General features: G+C 41.1%; 1 protein-coding gene across 19 annotated transcripts in view; it reads right to left on the bottom strand.

Moving 5' to 3' along the window:
- The window catches only part of LOC117607241 (discs large 1), a 371,089-nt gene that overhangs the window by 133,955 nt on the left and 212,661 nt on the right, over positions 1-24,473 (bottom strand). For 17 of the 19 annotated variants that reach the window (XM_076692125.1, XM_076692133.1, XM_076692131.1 and 14 more), the window contains one exon: positions 4,845-4,940. The exons of 1 other annotated variant lie outside the window; for it this stretch is intronic. In XM_076692125.1, the coding sequence (XP_076548240.1) occupies positions 4,845-4,940 (96 nt within the window). Of the gene's footprint in view, positions 1-796; positions 1,047-4,844; positions 4,941-24,473 lie in introns of those variants that run through there. One more of the 19 variants, XM_034330709.2, reaches the window with a different exon arrangement.

The raw sequence follows: 24,473 nt of genomic DNA on the forward strand, positions 1-24,473 counted from the left end.
TTTAATAAATTAAATTGAGGGACGCATGGTATTGTTTTCACCGAATATGAAAATTTTAATGGAAGATGAAAAAATGATGAAGATTTAAACGAAAAAATCAAGCGAATAGCGTGAGCACGAAGAATTTTTTATATTTGTTATCGATTCATCATTTTCGGTCGAGCGATAAATGAAAAACGGATCGATAGAGATCTCGTGCCTGTATCTCGAATTTTTCAACGTTTCAACGCGTCGAGTAAAATGAACTGCACGTCTGTCCGGTAACGGGTTTGCATAAATAAACAGCGGCTTCAGTCTGTCCAAACGGATTTAACTGAAAGCGCAGCATGAAATTTCGACGGATATTAAACCATTTACATTGAAAACGAGATTGCGATGCAGTTACGCTTTAAAACACGCGAAACCATATCAAAGCTGATGCTTCGTGTTTCGATAAATTATTCTCTATCGTGTATCACGGACCACGTTCCTATGGTTTCGAATCAATTGCCGGATATCCCTGTTATTTATCAGTTCATGCATATTGTATTAATTCGTAGAATTAACCTTTTCGCTTCGAAGAGAATACGCGTACTTTGTAAAAAAGTTTACAAAGACTCGTACGGACGTTGAAAAAGAAATAATTTCAATTAATATAATAAATTCTTTGTCCAAACAATCGTGTAACGCAAATATTCTCTACGTCAATATCGAACCTTCGGTGATGAGTTTCATTCCGAACGAGTACATTTTGTTACGGAGTGTATCGGAGCGAAAGGGTTAACAACGATGAATCGAGGTTTAAAAGGAAACTTACGTGATTCCAACAGCATCCGCAAATATTGGACGAACGTTTCGTGGTGACGTTACGATTACCAGCGTGCTCTAGAAACTGGCAGGATCTCTTTGTTCTCCGTTTGCGAACTTTAATCGGCACACCGTACACATAGTCGCTAAAACGACGCCGTGAATGACGGACGATAGACACCCAGTCGATCATTGTCTCGTCCCGTTCAACTTCGTCCGATTGTTCGTGTTTACCTTCGCGTCGATACTTTTAACCTTCCGAGTACAACGAACGAATATAAACGCTTAGGAGAAACTGTCTTTCCAATCAGAAGATTTATTTGCTCGTCGAAACGAAAATCGGTAAGAAAGCATTAAAGACGCTAAACGATTATCTCTCCGAGAGGAATACCGTCGTTAACTTCAAGACGGCTGTTGAGGATAGATTAAGAGAACAGGCGATGAAACGAACGAACTAGAGCAGTGGAATCCGCGGAAATCCTGATCGATGTTGGGAAAAGACTCGAGAGAAATCGTATGATCGCGATTGATGATAAAGAAGTTTCGAAAGGAAGACGGAGAACGGAGAGGGCGATTCCTGGAACGAGTCCCCGGGAAGTTCGCAGCGCGATAAAGAAGTTACGAGAAGTGAAAAATGAAATTTAAAGAGAGGCCCGCGAAGTGGCCGCGGCAGCAGCTGAAAGGTTGACGCTAATGGAAGAAAAATGTTTTGTATTCCGGCATCGAACGTACGGCATTTGCCGCACGAGTTTCTCCGGTGTTCGAGGTGAAAATTCGTTTCTCTTCGTTCGTCATGACGTTATTTTTAACGTCGTTCGAAGGCGAAGACAATGTTTGGTTGCCGACGCCGCGCCGTCCGGTTAATGGGGCCTTTGCACGTGCCACCGGCGTGGAAGCTTCAAAGCGTCTAAAACGTTTATGCATTTCCAAGAATATCACCAACGTTCCTGTTAAATTGTTTATCAAAGACTCACGGACCACCACGGGAAATAACGCACCTTATAAACGAGGCTTTGTTTCGCTACAATCGTGTATAATTGAAGAAAGCGATATAGGGTGATAGGTAAACGTAGCTACCCCAACTAATCACATTTCAGAATCAAATAATCTTTGATACACTTTCTGATATTTCGACGTATTTTGACAGCAAAGTCAATCGAAAGAGAAATAGAAAGATTCTTCGAAGATAAACGATGCTGACCATGAGCCACAATTTAGGAGATTATTTTACTTAAGCCACGGTTCTCAGGAACTATTTCTCGCACGCTCGTTTAACATCGAGATACTCAAACAACCGTTTTCATGCCAGTCTTCCAAGAAAAACAAAAGGATTTGGCAAGGTCGGTTATTCCTGTCAATTAACGAACTCCTCTGTCATCGATACCAGAATTCAGGTATTTCGGATTTTATGAGGTATTGAAATAGGCACACTTCATCCTTCACCATCTCCATTTCTTACTTTCCTTGTCAAAACAAAATTCACACCGAGAATATAGATGTTAAATAAACCAAAATCACTATCATTGCTAAAGCTCACTACTAATCTTGACTGATAATTAAAACGATTTGTTTGTGAGGAAAACCTATTTATTTAAAATAACTTCTTCTGAAGAGCGATACAACGGAACAACCTTTCTCGAGGCGCGACGAATGAAGACTGTTTCGAACACAACTGGATCTCGATCGCTATGTTTACGCACGCATAAACTGAACTACGTTGTCTCCAACCGGTCCCTATATGTTTACATTTATTCAACGACAGACACGATAACACCTTTCAACTAAATCGTCGTTCCAAAGCGAAGAGGGCGTAGGTGGAAGACTATCACTCGCGACACAGGTGGATAAAAAGAGATAAGAACGTATAAAGTTCACGAAGCCCCGATGAACTTTGCAGGAGGTGAAGTTTCAATCTCGAAGGGATGGACGCTAACGTCGGTACTGGCGTACGCGAACGTCTCGACGTTGGTGGTCGCTTTGCTTTCGACGCTCCTACCAAGCCGACCACGTCTAATTCCGACACGTTTCTTTTCATCGAACGCACGAACGGTGTTTGATGAACGAACACCGTAAACTCGTAAGCAAGCTTATTTGCGCACGTGTTCCGTTCCGTGTTTGCAGTTGCCGTTCTATGCGGTGGCGTTAATCTTGTTTTCCATGCGAACAAATTCACTGCTGCAAGATTCTCATTCGCTTTTCACGTTCACTCTCGCTCGGCTCGATACGAGCTGGAACAATTAAGTTTCACGATTTTTAAATAAAATATTTCGTTTCAGAATTATTTTAATACCGAAGCGTATAGAAACTCTCATCGTGCCTAGACGATTGAAATGTCACCTGGATGGAGATCGATACCCGATGCGAATTGTCTTTGCACGGAAATTTCGCTGAAAATTTACGTACCGGTCTGATTAAGCGACCGCTTAATTAAACTTGGTGCAGGGAGAACGGTAACCGCGTGTTTCAATGGCAGAGAACTGGCGCGACGTTATTTCGTTGGTTATTTATAATTTACATACCCGAAATGTTGGTATTAATTCATTAACGGTATCGTCAGAGTTTTAATTAGCACGGACCTGTTCGTTCTTTGGTTCATTGAAATTCTGCTATGGGTGTATCTAGGTGTGTTCAGAATTTTGGATTGAATATGTAATTTTAATGATTAAACTGTATAGCCAATAGTTACATAATAAGTGATATGATAATAATTTATGGTTGAGTGTTATTACATGTACCTAAGGGTATGATGTTTCTAGCTGTGAGGGAGAAATATGAGTGGAATGTTTGGAAGTTTAATAAGTGGATGTCACGTCTTATATGAAGTTCATGGACTTTCCACTCTCAATTTGCAAGAGTAGAAGGGTTCCACCATCTGTACAAGTAATGATCTTCGACCTAACATGGTTAATCTCTGTCGAAATTTAAGTGGAATAGTTTGTTCGATGCTTCTTTCACGATAAAAATTTAAAAAGTTGAAAATTCGTAGAAAGACTACTGTTATGTCTGATTAATTTGACCGAAACTCGTTGTCACGACGGCTGATTCGAAAATTCGTGTATCTGACCGTTTGGAGGAGATTAAATAACGCGGAGCCGCGACTATTTTAACACGCTAATTAGGTCGATTAAATCAAACGAAACGCATTATACGCTACCGTGTCGCACTTTCTGCACTTCATTTGCAAACACGAAAACCGCGAACTGGCACTGATAATGTCCGCTGATTTCTGGTATAATTTACAAATTGCATTCCGGCAAGCGAGCCGCCTATGGCTGTTCGCGTAATCATCGACTTTGTCACACGTGCTCGCGTTAATCGACGAAATGGCGTATAAAATCGAAATCCGTTTCAATTACGAACGTTCAAACCGACGAAGCAAAAATCAGATCAAATTATTCACCACCAGTCTCATTTTCAACTTTATCAAATATCAACCGTTCAAATTACTCTCGTTCGTTTAAAAATAACAGTTCCCTTTAAACTTATCAGATTTTTTAAAACAAATGTCACTGTATTTCCACAAATTCTTGAAACAAGGTAAATTTGACGGAAAAATAAGCAGAAAAATAAGAGCAGGTCGTGCGTTGCATCTCGAGTCGAGATAAAGCATCTCTTATTTTTTCCGCTCTGTTTGTCAAGGAAATGGGAAAAGGCAAAAGTTCACAAAAGAAAATCAGACTCCAGAAAATTCTAGTTTATCCTTGATGTAAAACAGATTAATTCCTGTTTGTGTAATTTCTAAGAAACCTCTTTTTTCGCACAAGACTAAAAGTGACACGAAGTAAATTCCATTTAAAATATACTTGATCTGTAGGTTGATAAGAAAATATCGATACCTGATAAATTACCAACAAGCATCGAAAGTACACTTGACAAAGGGATTGAAGGGAGAAATTCGTCGGTAAAATAGAAATCCTTTCAGTTACAATGAAATTATGCAGGAACCTGACAGAACCCTTCATTGCCGACATAAGATTGTTAATCAACCAAATGAAATCACAAAATTCTTTACCAATAAACATAAATCGCCACAGAAAATTATTTACAGATTTACGAACCTGAGTTTCATCTACGTGGTCTGCAACATCAGGACTGGCCGACCTGCGGCCATAAATGTTCGACAATGTCTGGTTCACCGGGAAGGCTGGACCACCCTGCAATAATCACATGATCTAAAAACATCTCTACATATCCTTTCATTTTTCATTAAATACTACATTAACAATTTCCTCAGGAAATTAAACTTCAACTGATTCCCCGAGTTTCGAGGGCTGTCTGACTAATGGTACACTTACTCTACTGACAGAGTAGTTTCCCTATACATTTGGCCAGCAGTGTACGTGAAACCAAGAGGTAGCCAGAGAATTTCGAACAACGAGCAAGGAACGAGAACGAGACTTAATTTCTGGATTAATTAACTGTTAAGCCTTAACTCGATCCTTGGTCGCAATTTAATCTTCCCTCCGTGGATCCTTGTTTCCCCCTGTCTTTGTGTTCGCTCCTGTTTACTACCGGTTCAAGCTCGCTCGGCTAGCGGAGGACCGGCAAGGCAAGTAAATAAATAGAACCGGTGAGACGCAAAGTCAATTATCGTCGAACGGGAACTAATGGAAATTCCGTTGGTACGCGTACTGCGACCACGTTAAACGAGCCAAACGGAATTATTCATGACGAACTTTCGATGCACAGGTGTGTTTAACATGCCGCGCCAGTTTTCCTACGGCTAGCCTACGCTTCGCTCTTTATTAAATATGCACCATTGCCGTTATCGTTCTCGGTCGACGCGTTTGTTTCGTCCTTTCCACGATAATGCCGTACTTATCACCCTATTGCTCACGGGTTCCACCAGCAAACGCGGCAGGAATTTGTTACTACCCCCGTTCTCTTTCTACGATAAAACAAAACCTGATTCTCTATGATTTATTTTTCTTTTCCATTTATTACAACAACCTCCGTCTAATATTTAACGTGTAAAATTCTTCCAATTAATTTATTTAATATTTGACGAATATTATTGGCCAGCAAAAGTCTGTCAAACAGACCGATATAGGGGAGGCAAAGATTTTCGTAGCTGCGGAAACCGATAAGCAGGGATTGCCAGAAAAATAAAGGGGACGGGAGATCGATCTGTCGCGGTGACCGGAAATGTAAACGAAAGACCACTTTCCGGTCGGGCTGACACTCGAGGAAGACGGTAAAACCTAAGGGGTGAGGAAGAAACGTGTTTGACAAGCGACTGGGAGGGTTTAGGGAACATCGTCGACGTCTATGGGGAAACGAGACCGCGATTCTCACACCAGACGTGTTTTGATTTCACACGAGCTCCACCGAGCAAGAGGTCGTGACAAAGGTATATTTGAATCGCGTTTATCCATCCGGGCAGATTGAAAAAAAATATCACGCAACCGTGATGAAATGACTTTTCTACGTGTCTCGTCGGTCCGCGTATTTTACAAAATATAATACCAGTGCTCCCTATGTACACGGCAAGTTGGAGTTGAAAATAACCGGAAAAAATCTGTTCGCTGGTCTCCGATATTTGTCATTCACGAGTTTCAAGAATAATAGAATACAATTTTTTTAACTTGACTGAAAAGAGAACTATCGAGTCTCGAAGGTTCTTGAACAGCTTAAATCAAAGCTATCAAAAGACCACGTTCTTTTTTTCGATAACATTTATCCGTCAGAAGTCTAAAGGAAGAGATTCCTGCTCGCTTTTCGCGTCTATCTCGTTGATTATTTTCAGTTCGAGAAGTTTCAAGAGCGGTTCCGTTTTCGCTTACTAAGAAGGGCACGTGTGATCCCTTATATAACCGGCCGAAACCGGAAGAGACGGATTGGAAAGGCACTTGTGCGTCGAGTTCGTTTATCCGAAGATGAGACCGAGTCTCGAGTCTTCGGTAAACGTTCCACGTTACGCGTTTCTCTGTTTGAAATCTCGAGATCGGCGAACGCTTCGGATGCATCGAAATGAAGGCAACGCCGGCCAAGGAACTTTTGCCAAGATAAATTTAGAAGTCGACGGAGTTCGCGTCGAAAACAATACGGCCAACTGTTCGCCGTGAAACTTCGATCGACGCGCAAAGTGTCCTCGAATGTGAACCAGCTATGAAAGTAAATTAATTCCAGACTTCATATTTGTTCGATCAATTACATTGTCGAGTAATTCAGTTAACTTAATAACGTACTCGTGGATGACACAATTTTTGATGTCTCAAGTTGTAATATTAATTCTGCTATCAGCTGAAAGAGTAAATGTTCTCTGAAATAACCATCGTTAAATTAAATGTTTACCCATTGATTCAAACAGCCGATATCAGTTTCGATTTAACGTTTAACGCATTCTAAGCGAGACCGCCTGCTGGCGCGCCACTCCTGTCTGATGACAGCTCGACCATAACTACTGGCAGCTGGCGTTCGTCTAGTCACCTCGGTCTGACCACAAAGCATCAGTATTCACTGGTAGCAAGCAACGCGGCAAAACCAGTCTGTCGAATGTGAATTCAGCGAAGTCGACGGTTCTGTGGCGTTTAAACGTTCTCGATAATCCTCGATTTTTGATTCTGTACCGATATGAATAGCTATGTAATTGTCCTTTTCCCTTCAGCAGCACGAGAAGCTCGGAAATAGCGAATGTTTCGAGCATGCATTTCACAGTATGATGGTTTATATTGGATAACGTTCAAATTTTTTACAAGTAACACCAGATTTTATTTCTTTTGAAATTTTACAAATGTAGAAAATGAGAATTTTAGAAAGTTGAATTGACTAGGAAGTGATACGAGTTAAAGGATTAACAAAAATTGAGCTTCGAAATTAAAACTCCAATTTTTGTTTAAATTTCATCGAACGTGAAATACAATTGAATATTTTCCTACCGAAAGCATCAGCTAGGTAGCTTTACCAGGGGATCTATTGGTACATTTGAAAGCAAACCACGCTTGTTTGCTTTTCATATGATCCTTCGACATGGTTCTACGTACCACCTTAACATTACCTCGAGCGACCTCGTCATCGATTTCTCGCACGACGCCATCGATTCCTTTGTACGTCTCTACCTCAAAGAAGCCACTCGATAACAATCAATTGAAAGCCGGTCGTTATCGAAATTCGTTCACCAACGCAACGGGGATCGTCGTAATAAAATTTCTCGTTGCGTGAATTCTGGGAATCTCGTGAAAAGACGTTCCATCGATTCTGGGACGAATACGCGGAATCGCGGTGTCGTAAAACCATTTTGCCATTCGATAGGAAACTTTCTCTCCCTCTATCTTCTTTGTACGCCCCCTGATTCCACCCTCGACGCCACGAAATCGTACAGCACTGGAAGGTTCCTGCAAACGGATACTTCCGGTTCGCGCATTGCGACTTCGAGGCACGTACCACTTCCCCGGAGGCAATGAACATGTATATCCAGTTCAATAACTCGAAAACTCTGTCCACGACCGCGGGATTTTTGCAGTCGCGTGTACAACGAGACAAGTTCGATTGTTGTTTGTGTTTGCACGATAAGTAAAATGGATAGATAGATTCTATTGAGCGACGAGCAACTATCTAACACCTTAACTGCCACACCGAAAATAGATAAGTGTAGCAAAACATGTTAAAGCAAAAAGAAAAAAAATAATAATTTCGTGAAGCTTGGAATGAAATGATTTTCTTTTCTCAGATAATCCTGATGGATATCGTCCGAAAGTAAATATTTCTCCACCTAATGATATTTTCTACTGGTGGTTGGCTTTTCTGTTTGACGGAATGTTTACTTATTTTCCTACGATATTAGACTTTCGTTCCACGAAAATAGATATTGAACTCTGAGAATGTTACGTCTATTGCAAATTGAAGGAAACGATAATGCGCGTTCTAACTATCGCTGATTCTGCGATTGCCGTTTGGCTATGGACCAAGCAATTCTATCCGACGTGTTCTACCGTTGCATAAGTAATGTCTTGCTTCTATTGCCGATAATATTAGTCGATAGCAAGTAAATTCAGGAACGAATATTATAACGTTTCTGTTTGGACCATTAATAAAATAAAGTGTGTATACCGAACGTATACTGTCTGACAAAAGTTGGTCTCTACTCCTTAGAAGTTGGCCAGGCCGAGACCATTTCGCTTTCAACGGGGCTTCCGCCGAGATTTTCGAGTATTCCGCTATCGAAGGTTTTCCGGCGTCGTTGTGAGAATAAAATAAGGGGGTTTACCTCTTCTGTATTCTTCGGTCCAAAGCGACGGGCGAATTGGAAAGGTTTCGTGGGCGGATTCGATTCCTTTACGAGAAACCACTACCTTTATGCGTCGCAAAAGACCATACGTGTCCTTAATACTTCTTTTTTCGACGCGGCATTCAAGCGTCCGAAAATGAGCTTCCTTTGTATCGCTTTTCACGCAAATAATTTTCCGACTCGAATTGTCCTTTAAGAAATCGCATTGAATATCCCATAGCGTTTATTCAGCAAAAATTACGCCGTTGAAGGATCAACGGAGCAAACAAATTTATGAATGGTTGAATGGGATTCAATTCTCCACCCACGAATTATCTACGCTCGTCCAGCGAATCCTTTTTGTTTTCGTGGAAAAGCCTTTCGGGCGACACCGAGTTCATCGTACAAGCTTTAATGTTAATAGACAGCCTGTCCGAGAGCGTAAGTTGCGTATCGAACGAGGACACTCTTCGCAGCAGGACACGTCGATAATCCTGGCGGTGATGCACACGGCTTTATAGGGTGGCAAGGTAGCACGGATACCATGGCTGAAACTAATTTCGTCGGATAGCTTCGGGGGTCATTCGATGCCCACCAAGAACGTAACACTTTTATCGCGAGATGAAAGAGAGCAGGTGCCCGTGAACTCGATGGGATGAAATACCATCTCGGCTTCCACAGGACTCACGGATCACGGAGTTTCGAGAGACCAGGTTACCTCCATGGCGTCCATGAAGGAAGGTCATAGTTTCACGGGAAAACGCGTCCACTTTAAGCCGGGCAAATTTTCTTTCCCACGTTTATTTTGCGCGCAACCAGCATCTCGGTAACTTCCCTCCTCCCTCGGGAGTGTTTCCCGGTTATCCGTGTCCGAGTTCCCTTCCGACCCGTAACGTACGCGACGAATTTTCCTCGATACATCGCCGCGAGACGACGATGCAATTACCGCGATTCGATCTGACGTTTCTATGAACCCGTACACGGGGAACCCGTCAGGGTAATTACGTCGCCGACGATGGAAAATAATATCAAGAGCAGAGGGTGTGAAACGAGTCGCACTCCATCGCCTCGGTAACTTATTACCGTGACTTAAGGGAGAGAAAACCTAGGAGAGCTGAAAGTATGGGCACGCTGTAATGCTGTACTACCGACTCGCACACGTGTGCATGCATCTCTATATACGCACGTACACCTTTACATCGTCTACTTTACACGGTAAAGTAACGACCTCATTATCAACCACCAGCTGGTTGTTCCATACTGGTATTAGCTCTTGGATATTTATGCGCCCTTTTATTAAGCCCGCCGCTCATTGGTCTCAACCTTGTTCCCTTCTCGCAAATTTCCAAGGTCCCCTATCTTGTTATCGTCTGTATTATTAACACGTTAAACGTTATGGACTGCAAATTAAAATGCTTCTTTAAAACGGAGAAGGTATTATCGTTGATCGATGAATATTGCTCTGTTCGGCTCTTTGGTTTCGCCGATTCATAGTCGCAGCACGTTTCTCCTCGCATCGGACGGAAAATTGAACGCAAATCGATTTTCATGTTCGTAAGAAAAATTGGCGAAGACCAATCAAGCAAAAGAGCGAAGATCGTAATGAATTTCTCGAATGCCGGCTTCCATAACGTAGCCGGAGCATCGATTCGTAATTTACGATTGTCGGTAAACTAATTATAAGCTTCCTCCGCAATCCCACGAAATTACGAGTCGAGGTAATCTCTGTTGATTGCCAATACGATTTCAGGCTTCCTATTTGCAATCGATGTTGCGTCTCCCATAACGTAAAGGATTATTGAATTCTTGAAACGATTCCAAACAAAGCCCTGGGATATTTCGTCGTTCAGAAGCAAAGTTTCCCGAGAAACTTTCCGATGGGACGTTAAAAACCGCAGGTTCATTTCCCAGATTACTTCTGTCGCAAACTTTACAACTTAATAATGTACTGTTTCACAATGATCGCGGGACCAACTGTCTGGGAGGGGTATTCAAACAAATCGCGCCCTAAAAGCAGATCGATCATATTCGATCGATCGAGTCCGTTTGTGCGCGGTTCGTAATAAATTCCTATAACTGAAGCCAGCGAACGGAAGTCTGAGATAGAGTGGGTTACGACAGCTTTATGCTCGTGGTTGGAGCCAAGAATCTCGTTATATATCCACAATTCAAACGCTAACCCTCTCCCGAGCCCTTCATCCGTCGCAAAATTTTAAAAGATTTACCTGGACTGACCTATGCTTAACTAGTAATCAGAATTATTTCATTAAATCCCTCGCGAAATTTTAAGGGATTCAACCTGACTGTGTTGAATTAATATTATTTCATTGAATCGTTGATGCAATTTCTCATTATTGTAATTATTCATCGTGGAATTTAAAAGGATTTGGTTATCGTGATCCTTCTTTTACGAATTGAAATTATTTTATTATATTCTCGATATATTTTTCATCGTGATTTTAATTATCTATTTTAAATTCTATAAAAACGACGCGGTTTTATAAGCTACCAAAAATCAATTATTCCGGCAGAAAGTGTAACTGGAAGGGTTCACGAACCGTATAGCCTGTTACCGAGGAAATAGGGGTGAATTTCAAATTCAGAATAACGCGGTAGACCACTTCGAATGGTTCAAGTGCTGGTGCATAGGCAGCGTAACGATCACAATATATATTCTTCCGAAATGGCAACGGAACAAGACAGGTTTATGGGTTCATCGATCGTCGCTGACTCCTGGGCAAACGATATAGGCTCGAGATTGAGGCCACCAGCTACCCGTTGCAATATAATGTCCGCTGGTGAAGTCGTTGTCATAGGTTCGTGGGATAGTCGTGTACAAGCACAATTTACAAATCCAACAAGACTAGACGTGCATTTGTTTTCAAGGGATCTTGAATTTGTGACTTGAAAACGAGCCAGAATAGAAATATGAAACACTTCGCACTGCAACAGTCTAACGTTGACAATAAGTAGATTGTTTCGATATCAACGACAGTGCCAATCGGTGTCATTCGATGCCTTAGCTTTGCCATATCTTATAGTAACATCAAAAAAATTTTTTAAAAATATACTGATCAAATTGAGTAACCTCCTCGTTTGGGATCCCCAAAATTATGAACCCTCGAGAACAAAGATATGTCCAGTCTTTCTGTATTTCTAGCCACTGTTCGATGCTTGTTCCTTTGAAAACCGACAAAAGGAAGTCACGCACCATCACGAGACCGGATATGGCGAACAGGTCACGGCGAGTGCATTCCAAACACCCTATTTTCTTTTCCTACCCTCGACTCCCCTTGCACTTTATTCTGCCTTTGTCTCTGATTTCACTACCCTTCTTTGCTTTTGTTTATTTTCTTCGTTACAAAGCGTCCCTTAAGTAATTCATTAAATATTTTTTAAAAGTATTTTTCGTCTCAAAGCATGTATAATGTGCTCTCAAATTCTAGTCTAGTATTTTAGTATTTTAAAGACACCGGGTATGTTTCTTCACCTTTCTTTTTGTCTCCTTTATCTCTCCAGTGTTTCTTTTTATTTTCTCCACTTGTTTTTCCGCTAGCTTCTCTACACCTCTCGTCGAGTCGCCTGTTCTTCTGAATTTCTTTCCTTTTCTGTTTTTCTATTTAACTACCTCTCATTGCCCCTGTCTACGCCCCTCTTCCATTCCTTTGTTTCTCTCTATTTCTTTGTTATTCTCTTTTTATCTGCTCTCATTTCTCCGTGACCCAAGCCTTTCTTCAACGGACCGTCTCTTCCGATCCCGGTTGATCCAGCCTGGTGTTCGATCACAAAGCACGATGCAACATTCTATGTACCGGGCAAAGACCTAACGGTATGTACGTGCGCTTGTTGAGTGGTTTGCGTGGAACGTCAACGTTCTATGACGAGAGAAATGCTGCTTGTCCGTGACGATAAATGTCACGGAACATTGTCAAAGCGATTAGGTTGCCGTTACGTCATTCACCATACGCAATGACTCGATCGTTCGGAAAATTCGTTTATCATTTATGGCAACGTTACTCTAATGTTCTTTGAAATGTCGCGAACAGAATTTCCAGCTGTTCCTTTGTCGAAGATGAATCGAAAATTCCGATCAGAGATGATTTACGACTTTATTATTGATTGATCAAAGCTTTCGAGAAATCTAACGATAAAATGAAGAAACAATGAAGAACAAGAAAATAAAAGAAAAAAACTGGTACAGTAACTGTGAAACAGAGACGTGAAAGTTTGAAAACCACGTATACGTGGGTGATACTGAAATTTTTATCGGATCACGAATAGCAAACGAAACGAAATATTAATATTGAAAAACCGAGACAAAGTTGCGTTTTTTTCAGCTACTGGAAAATACAAACTCCGCTAGAATATTCATCTCGAGAGCGTCGGAATTGCACGCCCCCACACACATGCAGCTTTTGCAAACGCCATTCAAAACCTTACAGAGGTTTATTCTACAACACCATCTTGCAGAATCAATTTGAATTCAATCGTAATATCCTGTATTGTGTACAGATTAATAATTACAAAACTGTTGAATTGTCTACGAATGATTCATTTGGTAGATAGGTGAACAAAAGCGAATTCCAGGATCGTATGCGTTCGCAGATGCATCAAAGTTCTCGTATAACTTGCAACGATGTCTGGTCGAGGGCATTGATGTAACACAGCACGTACATCGGAACGAAATCGATGGACGAACATCGAAACGAGTCCGGGTTGGATTAAACCACGCATATCTGGCATCCATTGCAGGTTGCAGTTACGTTGCCAAATATTTCTGTCGGCAGCGAGAACGGGAAGGCACTGAAATATGACCGGCGCGACTATGCTACTCGATTGTAAAATCTGGATATATCATAGTAGAATAAATGGTCCGAGTACAAATATTTCAGAATCGTTGTCGTTGGAAAAAGGAACTATTTGAAAAACGACCATACCATTCTTTTCCTTTTTTTTTCCCTTTCATCCGACCTAAAAATCACTTTTCAGAATACGATCATTTGCACTTTCTACTTGCAACGCCTAATCGAAGGTAGTTCGACAAATTGGAGGATCTACCAGAGGAAGTTACATTCATCAGCTAAATGGCAATTTTTCACCGTGTTATCGACCAATACGCGATGATTATGCGGAAACGTTTCAAATGAAATTTCCAGTTGGTTCAGGAATTGCGAGAAGTTATCTGATAACGTTGAAACGGGCTTCGTTTAGAGGATTACCATGGTTCAGAAACTCGACCATTTCCTTTTATGGACGAGTTAATCAGTCGGATGGAAGTAAAAATTTCCAAAAATTCCGCTTGATTTCTAATGGAATCGAAGGACGGAAAGTGGGCGAGCAAAGTTTGACAAGAGAATCGATTGGTTGGAACTCTAAAAGCTGACCAAATCTCTTCAAGTATCCACGGAGGAAGCTCGTTCGAGAACTTGAATCCGATCGTGTTGATCACTCGAAAGGATTTACTGGCTGCATAAGCTTTTCACGTTGATGCAAGTAAATTTAGTTACCGATCGACGGCTTGACAACGCGGCGAATACGGTGCAAGATTTAAGCAGCCTGTTGTGCGTTTAAGCCGCTCTAAAACCAGCTGGGTGACGGCTTGACTGGACTAATTACCCACCATGGTACACCTAAATCCAGCCTATACTTGCTGATCAATAATCATTCCTCTTTGGATTTATGATTCCAACTACACGTTTGGTTAACATCACAGGCATCGAACCATCTACGGACAGATTATCGAGTACCATGGGTTATGGGTTGAGAAAGAATTACACTGTTATTCGACGACGATACCAGTATCTTAACAAGACTTTGCATGATCGCGGTTTGTTCCGACAGTTCGTCTGACTGTTGCTAGTTTCAAGATTGCGAGCAGACAAGCGGAGAATAAGCTCGGGGGGAATAATTCCTCTTCGAGGAAATGGATATTCCATGAGCGAAACGGTAACGGTGCTCTACAAAATGTTGAAGAGAAAATCCTCTGCCTAGAATCTCGGAAGTATATCTCAGAAATTGTTGTCACAGTCGTAAAACACGGTTTTAACTTCATCGTACAACGCATTCGTTACAGCCGCGAAACGTGCCCCTGGTCTTCGTGAAATATTTTACGTACAAAGTGTTGTTTATTAACATACAGAGAGGGATTTGTTTCAATTTTCCGCGAGTAAAGTTTCCAGCCGAATACGGTACGTTACGGTTAAGACGTCGACGTTTACTTTATAAAGTGCTGACAATGCGTTACGTCGTCGAGTTCATAAAATTTTCCATTTCCATCCCCGACTTCCGTTCGCCTTTTCTTCTCGACGCGGCCAAGCACGTTCCCGCTATAGGAATGAATGAAAAGACGAGCAAGAATGGCCCGATAAGCTCGAGTTCGAAAGATCGATCGACATGCACCGCGTAGCAACCTCGGTTAGGTCTGATTTTGCCTCGGGTTACCTCTGCCTAGGATAAAACTGACCTTTCCATTTGCTCGATTTCGAGGAATAAAATGGACATCGTTGCGCTCACCGTTCCCATTGTGAAAATCTTTATCTCTCGTTAAACCTGTTGTGAAAACGCGTTGACAAAATCCCAGAAAAAGTGGAATTTTCTAGCAGGTATTACAATAAGTTCAGTTAGTGAGAAAAAGGGGATATTTGTGTATTTTTAAATAAAAATTATAACACTGTGAAACAATTATCTTTTCTCCTATTTTCTGAAATGGAACGTCAAATTTTGTATGTATCCAAAAGATAATATTTGTGAAACGTTAAACACGTCACGCTCTCCTGACTGTAAAAATAAAGTTCTGCTGTAATGTCCGATATAATACGCTTTTTATTTTCTGTCAGTGCCCTGACACGCGTTAATTTTAACCACCGACCATTCTGACATGTTTTTCTATACATTAGCAGATTGCAAAATAATTTTATTTTAATAGCCTCGATGCCTCGAATGAAATTAGGAATGGTATGCAAATTCGTTTGTCAAATGCCTGATATACATCCAGGTATAATTCATTTACAAATTGCAGCAATTTTTTAACACGTTCGAAGTAACCATCGCAACGGCCCGATTATCTCCGTTAAACGATCAATTATCGAATTTCAGGGCTTTACGCGGTAAGCGTTAATGCATCATGAATACAACGCGTCGATAGTCGCGAAACAGCGCCGTTCTCGTCGCTTTTAACTTGCGAACGTGTGAAAACGACACGTGTATGTACCTTTAATGTACTTTGACTTCCAAGCGAACAAGGTGGTACACGATGAAAAAAGAAAAACAGAATTTTTCCGCTCGAAGGATTACGATTTATAAAACAATCTGCATTTAGGAGAAATTTTTCGGTTTCGTTGAAATTTCTGTGTAAACGCGAAGCTTTAATCGTGCGAATTCCATCGCACGAAAATTTGACGGTGCATCGATGCAGAAATTTGAAAATTTCCACCAGAAATTCCGAGCGTTTGTTTCACAGTTGTCCAGAGAAGTTTCGAGCAGTCGAAACGGGGCTTAAAAATCGGCCCCGCTGACTTGAACTCCCATTACTCGAAGACTTTCTAATGGGGAACAATTAGCGGGAATTTTCAACTCGGTAATAATCGACCGTTCCCGATCCGTAAGTTGAAGGAAGGGTGGCACGAGCCAGGAAAGCAGGTTTCACGGTTTTTCAAAGCGAAAAACTTTTGACCCGGTTCCTCGAGCTCCTCCGTAAGACCAGAACTTCTGTCACGACCCTCCACCGCGAAATTACGTTTCAACTGATCCGCGAGATCAGCTCTTTTTTTGTGAACGGATCAAGGAGAGAGTCGAGCGAACGGAAGAAAGTCATCGTGGAAACGAGAAAATTTAAATATACCGGCCGGAAATTCAGAACCCATCGTCGGTGACCCGTGATCCGTATAGAAAGTTCACTGATAAAAATTCCTTTCGAAATGGGTCACCGGTGTTATTGAATAGCGTGCGTCGCTTTAACTAACCGCGGAATACTCTTCCCTCGTTCCGTCACAATTACACCGACGAATGTTATCTGTCCGTTAATTGCACGTGTCGCTTGAAAAGCTCGGAAAATTATTTCGACGAGTTTAATGGAGAGGTTTTTGTGTCAAGTAGTTTTCGCATGAGAAAAATTATTATTATGAATACGAGTGGTTAATACCGAAATTTAAGCATTATCTCGAACTCCGTTTCTCTATTTTGTCTTATTAGTAAAATTACTAATTACGATAACGTAGCCACGAATACGTGACAGGAAGCTAAGTAACAGACACGGTTGTTAACGAGTCAAACATGTTAAAATTTGCATAATGGTTATCATGTAACTGCTTACATCTCGCAACAGGAATCGTTAAGGATTCGCTTGCTGTAATCAGAGAACGCGGTAACGTCTTCGAGTAAGAGGATTTCGAGGAACAACACGTTCGCAAGACCGCATCTCGAAAATGTAACTCCGTACGTGCTTCAAGATCTTGATCGTCTTAAAGCATCAAATTGTTTCAAACGATATTTCAACGTCAAGTTGACAAACATCAATTTCAACTTGATATGCAACAACTTTATAGAGAATTTCCGGTAGAAAATGACTATGTTACATTTTCATGGGAGAAAGGGAGCGGAAGAATAAATTAGATTTTATTGGTCCGTTTTAGGCATATCGTTTGGCGAGCAATTAATGCATATTTATTCGCGGCACGGCTGAACAAGGCAGCGTTAAATAATGCAATTCTATTCAAGCCATAACCGGCCGTACATCGTTGGCAATTCTCGAGGCTGTGACGACTGTCTCAAAGCGAATGTCGGTCCATTGTTGTAGAATGAAAGTTCAACGACGCGATGGTAAATTAAAGCACGGCATTAAATTCCAACGCGAGCAAAACGATCCTTACGACATGAAATGCGGCTATCTGTTCGCTCGTTCGTTTCCACGTTTGCCTCGTGATTCTGAATTTTCATTGTACATTTCTGAACGCAGATTTTCCAATGCAAACTTCGTTGAAAGAAAACAAAGCCTGTGTACCATCGATCGTCTGCGGTTTGTTGTTGAAACTGTTTGCGAAATTTATAAAAATGCACTGTTGATGCTATTGTCGGATTCCATTTTTCATATGTAAATGTGTACGAATACTGATGTATGACGTCTGTTGTTTCAAATAAATTGCTTTAACTTCAGAATCTTTAGAGTTAAATTGATGTATTTCAAAACACTGCCTCCTTCGCGATAAATAATAAAATTATTTGCGACGATATTTCCCGATACTTTGTCCATTCAGGGGGGTCTATTAAATTATTCTCGCGTAGAAGAACAATCGGCCGGTAACAATGGCATCGGTGGACGTCGGAGAGCCGGATTTCTCTTCGAAATAATTATTATTCTCGGATCGACTTGGCTGGTGAACGAACGCGGTGGCGTTAATTGCTGCCTCTCGCTTCGAACGAAATAAAACGATTCTTGTTCGGATTCGAATCGGTAGCGAGATATCAGTTTATCCCGAGCCCGTTTCGACAACCAAAAGCAGCAGCTGCGATAGCAACGGCTGGAGAAGAGCGAGTCGAATAGGAAAAAGGAGGGGGGAGAAAAAAAAAAATGAGGAGTACAAAAAGCAACGAAAAAGAGATTCCGGTAACGAACGGAGGTTGCTCACGGTTTCTAATGAATCCCACGGGTGAAGATCGCGCGAGAAACGAGAATAAGGTAAGAGGCGGCAAGTGGAACGAAGAGAAAAGAAACAGAGACAGAGACCAGCAAGGTATCTACTGATAAAGCAAACTTTCTCGTAAAAATAATTTCTCCGCCGGTCCGTGGCGTGTAGCTCCTTCAGAGACGAAAGTTTTCTTCTAAAAACTTTTATTCTACTAACTAGTCGATCCTTTCTCTTTTTTTCTTCATATTTTCTTCCTTCCCGCGCACGTATACATCCTTATCGTAGTAATTGCCTCCTCTACAAGGATCAGAAAATTGCTAATTTGCAATTTACGGTTTTCACGGGCATTTGCATCGCGGTGAACCCGGCGAGGAGAAAAAAAAAAAAAAAAAAAGAAGGAAAGAACTGCAGACGGTTCGGCTGTTCGGGAATATATTAAACTCGTATTAAAACGAAGGGGATAAAAATTCAACGGCCGGTATCTCGGTTCGTTTAAGACACGAATCGATATGGAAATGAAGGACCTTCATTTCAGTAATTAAAACGGAACACTTCTGTTTAACAATGGGAATAAAGGGTCGTTAATTATTCCAGCTTAACTGCTTTTATTTAGCCGGTATCCGGTGGACGGAAGCTTTCGAATTTATAGGCGCGTGATGAAACCTATTCGCTTCAAAATATTTACTTGAATTTCAAAAATAATCCATCGATGTCGTTCTTTTAAAATACCTTCAACCGAGAAATTTTATAAAATGCTTCCAATAATAATTCGGAAATTATTCATTTCCTGAAATTTTCGAAAATATAAAATAATGTGAGAACAATTCGAATGCTAGTAACATATGAATCGAAATTAAATTAATTGTAATACATATGACAGGTAACTAGATAATTTATAATCAGTCGTAATACGAATGATATAATAATATAATTACACGCTTGATAAACGATTCCTCTTACACGACCGACATATCATTAAATGGTAACAATAGATTTATTCAAATTCTCCCTCCGCCATTTCCTATATCAGCCCATTGATATAATTAATTAAACAATACATTTTGTTCCAATATACATTCACACGGGAGAACGCGTTGAAGCACGGGGTGAACGGAAATAAAATTGAAGTTAGGAGGATGCTTCCAATTTCCCGGCTTAGAAACCGCGATAATTCGATAAGATAAGATCCTTCCTTGCTGAAAAGTGTTTGCCAGCGCGGCGGCTCGCGTAAGAGTGATGAAAAGGCTATGAAACGGCCGTGGAATCGCAGGGAAATCTTTATAGCACCTCTTGGTTCCTCCTTCGATAACCATCGCTTACTTTCAACCCTATAATCTGCGCTGATCTGAGCTGATTATCTAAATTCACGTTATCTATTTCAGCTGAAGCAACAAAAGTTCCAAGTTGAATTAAAATCGTTACTGTCTGAGTGCAATTTAATTAATGCTTGATTTTCCCTCGTGTATTACACCGGATTCTTTTTCTATTCTCCTCAATCCTCTACAAATAAGAAAATACATATCCCTTAAAAGGGTTGAAGGAAGATTCTGCCATAGGTAAGCAGAAACGAGTCGAATATTGTTCATGCATTATGCTTTGCTTTGTATTTTCACGCTCGAGCTGGAGGAGCATCACGCAACGACAGAAGAAAATTACGACCTTAACGTCGGTGCACCGTGAAAAGCTGCGGTGGACGTAAAAAGGACGGTGTGCTTTTCTCGTGGAACCGCTATTTCTCATGTTCAACGACGTACGTTGGTCTCGATTCTTCTCGTGACAAACGTTTTTGAAATTTACGTCCTTCTCGATACTACGGCTCGCAGACGGCCACCTTTTATTGGCATTCTACCGTACGCCCGAACAACATTCGTCAGAATTGTGGCGGAATGAAAGTCAATTCGTCGGGTGATTCGTTTAGGCTGTCTGCATATTTCAGTGTTCGAATTTGTAGATTGTTGGGAAACGTGATCCAGGAAGAAGACATACAACATGGATGCGTGAAATGCAGAATGATGTGTCTGGATGCGAGGGTGTAATATTTCCTGCTGAAAACGACCAATCCCTGTATCCTATGTAAACGTCGTTTGTTCCGAGCCGAGAAAAAAATGTTTCACGTGGAAAGAAAATTTGTACGCGAAGAAAGTTTCCCACTACCTTCATTGACATAAGTAACAAGGGAAGTTGGGCAACTTACGTTGGAAAATTCAGAAAAGTTGAAGCTTTGCAAAATTTTGTTGCATTTCGCGTTCTACATCCTGGCAAAAAAACATGGTTTTAACGACATGATAGAATAAAAGTTGTCTCTTTGATTCCTGATGCACCGCTGAAAGATTGAAACAAAGTTACACACTGTTCGACTAATGGTAAAGTTCCTGTCGCCGTTTCTATTAGCACGAAACTAACCGAAGTGAAAATCTATTCCAAAAGTTTGCTGTCTGGCAACGAGTAACAAAGGCACGAATCCCTACGAGGAAAATGAAATTGCGTCAATATTGGCGTATAAGTGAAATGGAATCGTTATTACAGTTTCGTTGGTTCTCTCGTCTGTTTCACGTGTCTTACACTTCAATCTGCATATCTCTACCTCATAAACGTACCCGTTCATTCGGATTCCGAGAACTCGTCGGGAAGTTAATCACTTAAGATATTAATCATTGTGATTCAGAGTGTGTGCCATAAAGATTTTTCATAAGTTGAGAAAATTGAAACTAACGCAAATACGATACTCGGTGTGAGCAGTAATAGATTGCGATTGTCAGACGATATTCGTTAATTAAGTGGTCCGTATTCCATGTCACGGATTCGGAATCAACCGATAGCTCAGCAAGCCCGCAAGGTGAGTGCAATCACATCGCCTTTACTCCGTCAATATTGGCACAGAAACTCAATCGAGCTAACCATTGAATTTCCGAATTCTATTTACCCATCGAATCGAAGAATCCAACGACAATGGTACACGGCTAAGCCGAAGTGTAACGTATCATTAAAGAACAACGCGACTCGACAATTTTGTCTATAAATTAAGTTAACTATCATGAATTTGATGAACCACGTCGATGATGACTGATTACGATGATCGAAGACGGATGATTATAATTGTCATAATACAGTTTGCCAGTTCGATGAAAACGGACTTTCATGAATAAGCGTATGGATTCGACGCAATCACATTGTCCCCGTCAATATTGGCAGAGAAACGGAATGGAACCACCGGTCGATTTTCCAAATTCTGCTCGTCTATCCATCGATGTTGAGTACATAAACAGTTGTATGGTGGTAATGGAATTATGATAGAATCGTATAATAATAATCACGGGGTCTCAAGCCCACCCGGTTCGATTCGATACGATCCATGATTTTGATTAGTTGATAGTCGTTGCTATAACGAGGATGATAGATATTACTCCCGCGTGAATAACTCAACGAGATGTTGATCCTCGATTATCTTCAATTATCAATTAATTGGTGAAATAATAAAATTAATCAGATCGTTACGATTTCGGTCGACAATTATCGTGATCAGAATACTGCACTTGGATTTCTGTTGTTCGACAAACATTTGCTTAACCACTGTCATTTGGGTCAAAGGATAATTCATTTCATTTCTAGTGTGTCCAATAAACCATTTCTGAAATATCGTTATTCTGTGATCTTTGGTACAAACAGCAACGGATCGAGAAGCATGAGTTATGGTAGTTAAACAAGAGCCGTTTAATATCGACAGAAGGCAGTCGTTCGACTTCGGTTCCGTGAATTTTCACTTGGCCGACTCCTCGGGCGTTTCTACTCTCTGTCAGCCACGAAACGGCTTGCCTCTAGGTAGCAACCAGCCGCGACCTCACGATGCACGTCACATCCATCAAGTCGGATGAAACCGCCGTGCCGTTCTCTCGCGTATAGGTGACGTAAGTTCCGTCTGCAAGGGGAGCCGTGCGCTAGGTACATGCTAGGGTGAAACGCCTTGCTAGGGAATTACGCAAGTCGAGGGAAACTCTGTACACACGGATATCGCCCAGATACGTTCTTGTTCACTGGCAGAGAACGAATGGCACGGTGGTGGCTGCCACCGTGTAATGAAACTTCTCCATCTAATCTTCGCACGAAAGCACAACTTTCGACTTTCCGAACATCTTCTCCCCCCCTTTGTTCAATTACTAAGGTCACGATCATCTGTATAGTCCTGGTTATCCAGAAGTTTATTTTACCATTCATCCATTTTTTCAAAATATTTTTCAAGATACCTTAAGAATCATAAATGAAAGTAAAGACGCGATCATTTGCTCGCGAATGTAAATTTTTCGATCTAACAACGAATGTTCCTACGTCTGAGGAAAAATCTGATAGCCTTACGAGCCAGTCCAATTGTATGTCCAGCTCGAAACGCGTATCCCTTATCCATTTCCCTTCCTACTTCCGTACCAACCTATCCCCCTCGAACCTCTTATAGCCGTTGAAGGTTGATCAGATTGCTGGATTGGAAATCGAAGCCGGATCTTTCGTTGGTCAAGACTACTATCCCATCGAATTGAGCTATCCAGACCGCTGACGAGTTCCTTCTAAGCTCAATATTCGAGAGATCGGTATTACAGATTACTATTTCTCACAAAAATTTACCATTCTGTAAGAAGGGCACAGGTAATCCAAGAGAATAGCAATGCTAGAGAAGAGAGGGATTAATGGAACATCAATTTCGCTGATCGATGGATTATTTTCCATCCAATTTCAGTGCAGTGTAACAACTTTAGGCGACTTTACCCGTGGCTTCTGAAAATGGCTCGACAAATCTCACTTTATTTCTCCGTAACGCGGTAAAACGGTACCTGCTTTACGCGGCCAGTTATTCCGTCGAGTTAATACATTTCCGCTTCTCTGCGCATGAACGGAAGCATTCAGGATGCGTCTCGTTTCTTGTAATTACAGTCTTAAGCCGCTGAAATATCTACGGATGCCCGGGAACAAAGTTCATCCACAACAATAGCAGATTTCTGCGTAAAGATACGGCTTTACTTTTTAACAACACAATTACGCTGGTATTTATGAAGAAAGAGAAGTCGAGGAACGAGTTAACGAAGGGAAAAATTTGCAAGCTTCCCTCTTCTTTATTCTTGTATTAAAATTCATGAAGAATGCTCGAGTTTCGAGACGTCAACGAACAGATTTTACAACATCTACAAGATCTATTTCGCGGTATAACGCGAAGATTACATCCTTTGGTTGTTGCAAAATTAACGCGTTACGCTGGTAAAGTATTCATCCAGAACTCGCTGCGTAAATTTCAGCCACGGCCGGGTCTGGGCCACCTCAACGGGCCTTGAAACACGGTAAATACCAGCGCTAATTAATCACCCTCAGACAAATTGCCGAATCCCGGCATTTTGCTTGTAACACCGAAAGTCTGGGACCATGTGCCTGGTTCTTGTTGCTCCTGCTCCCTGTAGTATCTTACTTAGATCGGCCTAAGAATTTCTTGAAGGGTTGGCTACCCGGTAAGAAACTTTGCGGAATACCAAACAGCAAGAAAGAAAAAATGAACGATATTTAAAATTAAAAATTGAATTAAGAAAATATATTCGAAATATATCACGTTTGTCCTGATAGTTGCATCGACGAAGACAGAGAAGGAAAAGATTGTTTTAAAAAGTTACAAAGATTTACGAGAGGAGACGAAGCTGCGGGTGCGGCGGATTAAGAAGAGCCGAGATCAGATGATGCTGTTGACGTTATTAATGGCGAAGTTTGCTAAAGACGATGACAACTTTGAGACAAACGAAGTATTCTCTTTAAGCTGATTTATCGAAAACTCGGTACGTACTTTGAAAAGGCTTTCAAACATTTATAAACCTCAAACATCCTTACCT

The sequence above is a fragment of the Osmia lignaria genome, chromosome 14 (genome assembly GCF_051020975.1).
Source record: "Osmia lignaria lignaria isolate PbOS001 chromosome 14, iyOsmLign1, whole genome shotgun sequence".
NCBI classification, from domain to species: Eukaryota; Metazoa; Arthropoda; class Insecta; order Hymenoptera; family Megachilidae; genus Osmia; species Osmia lignaria.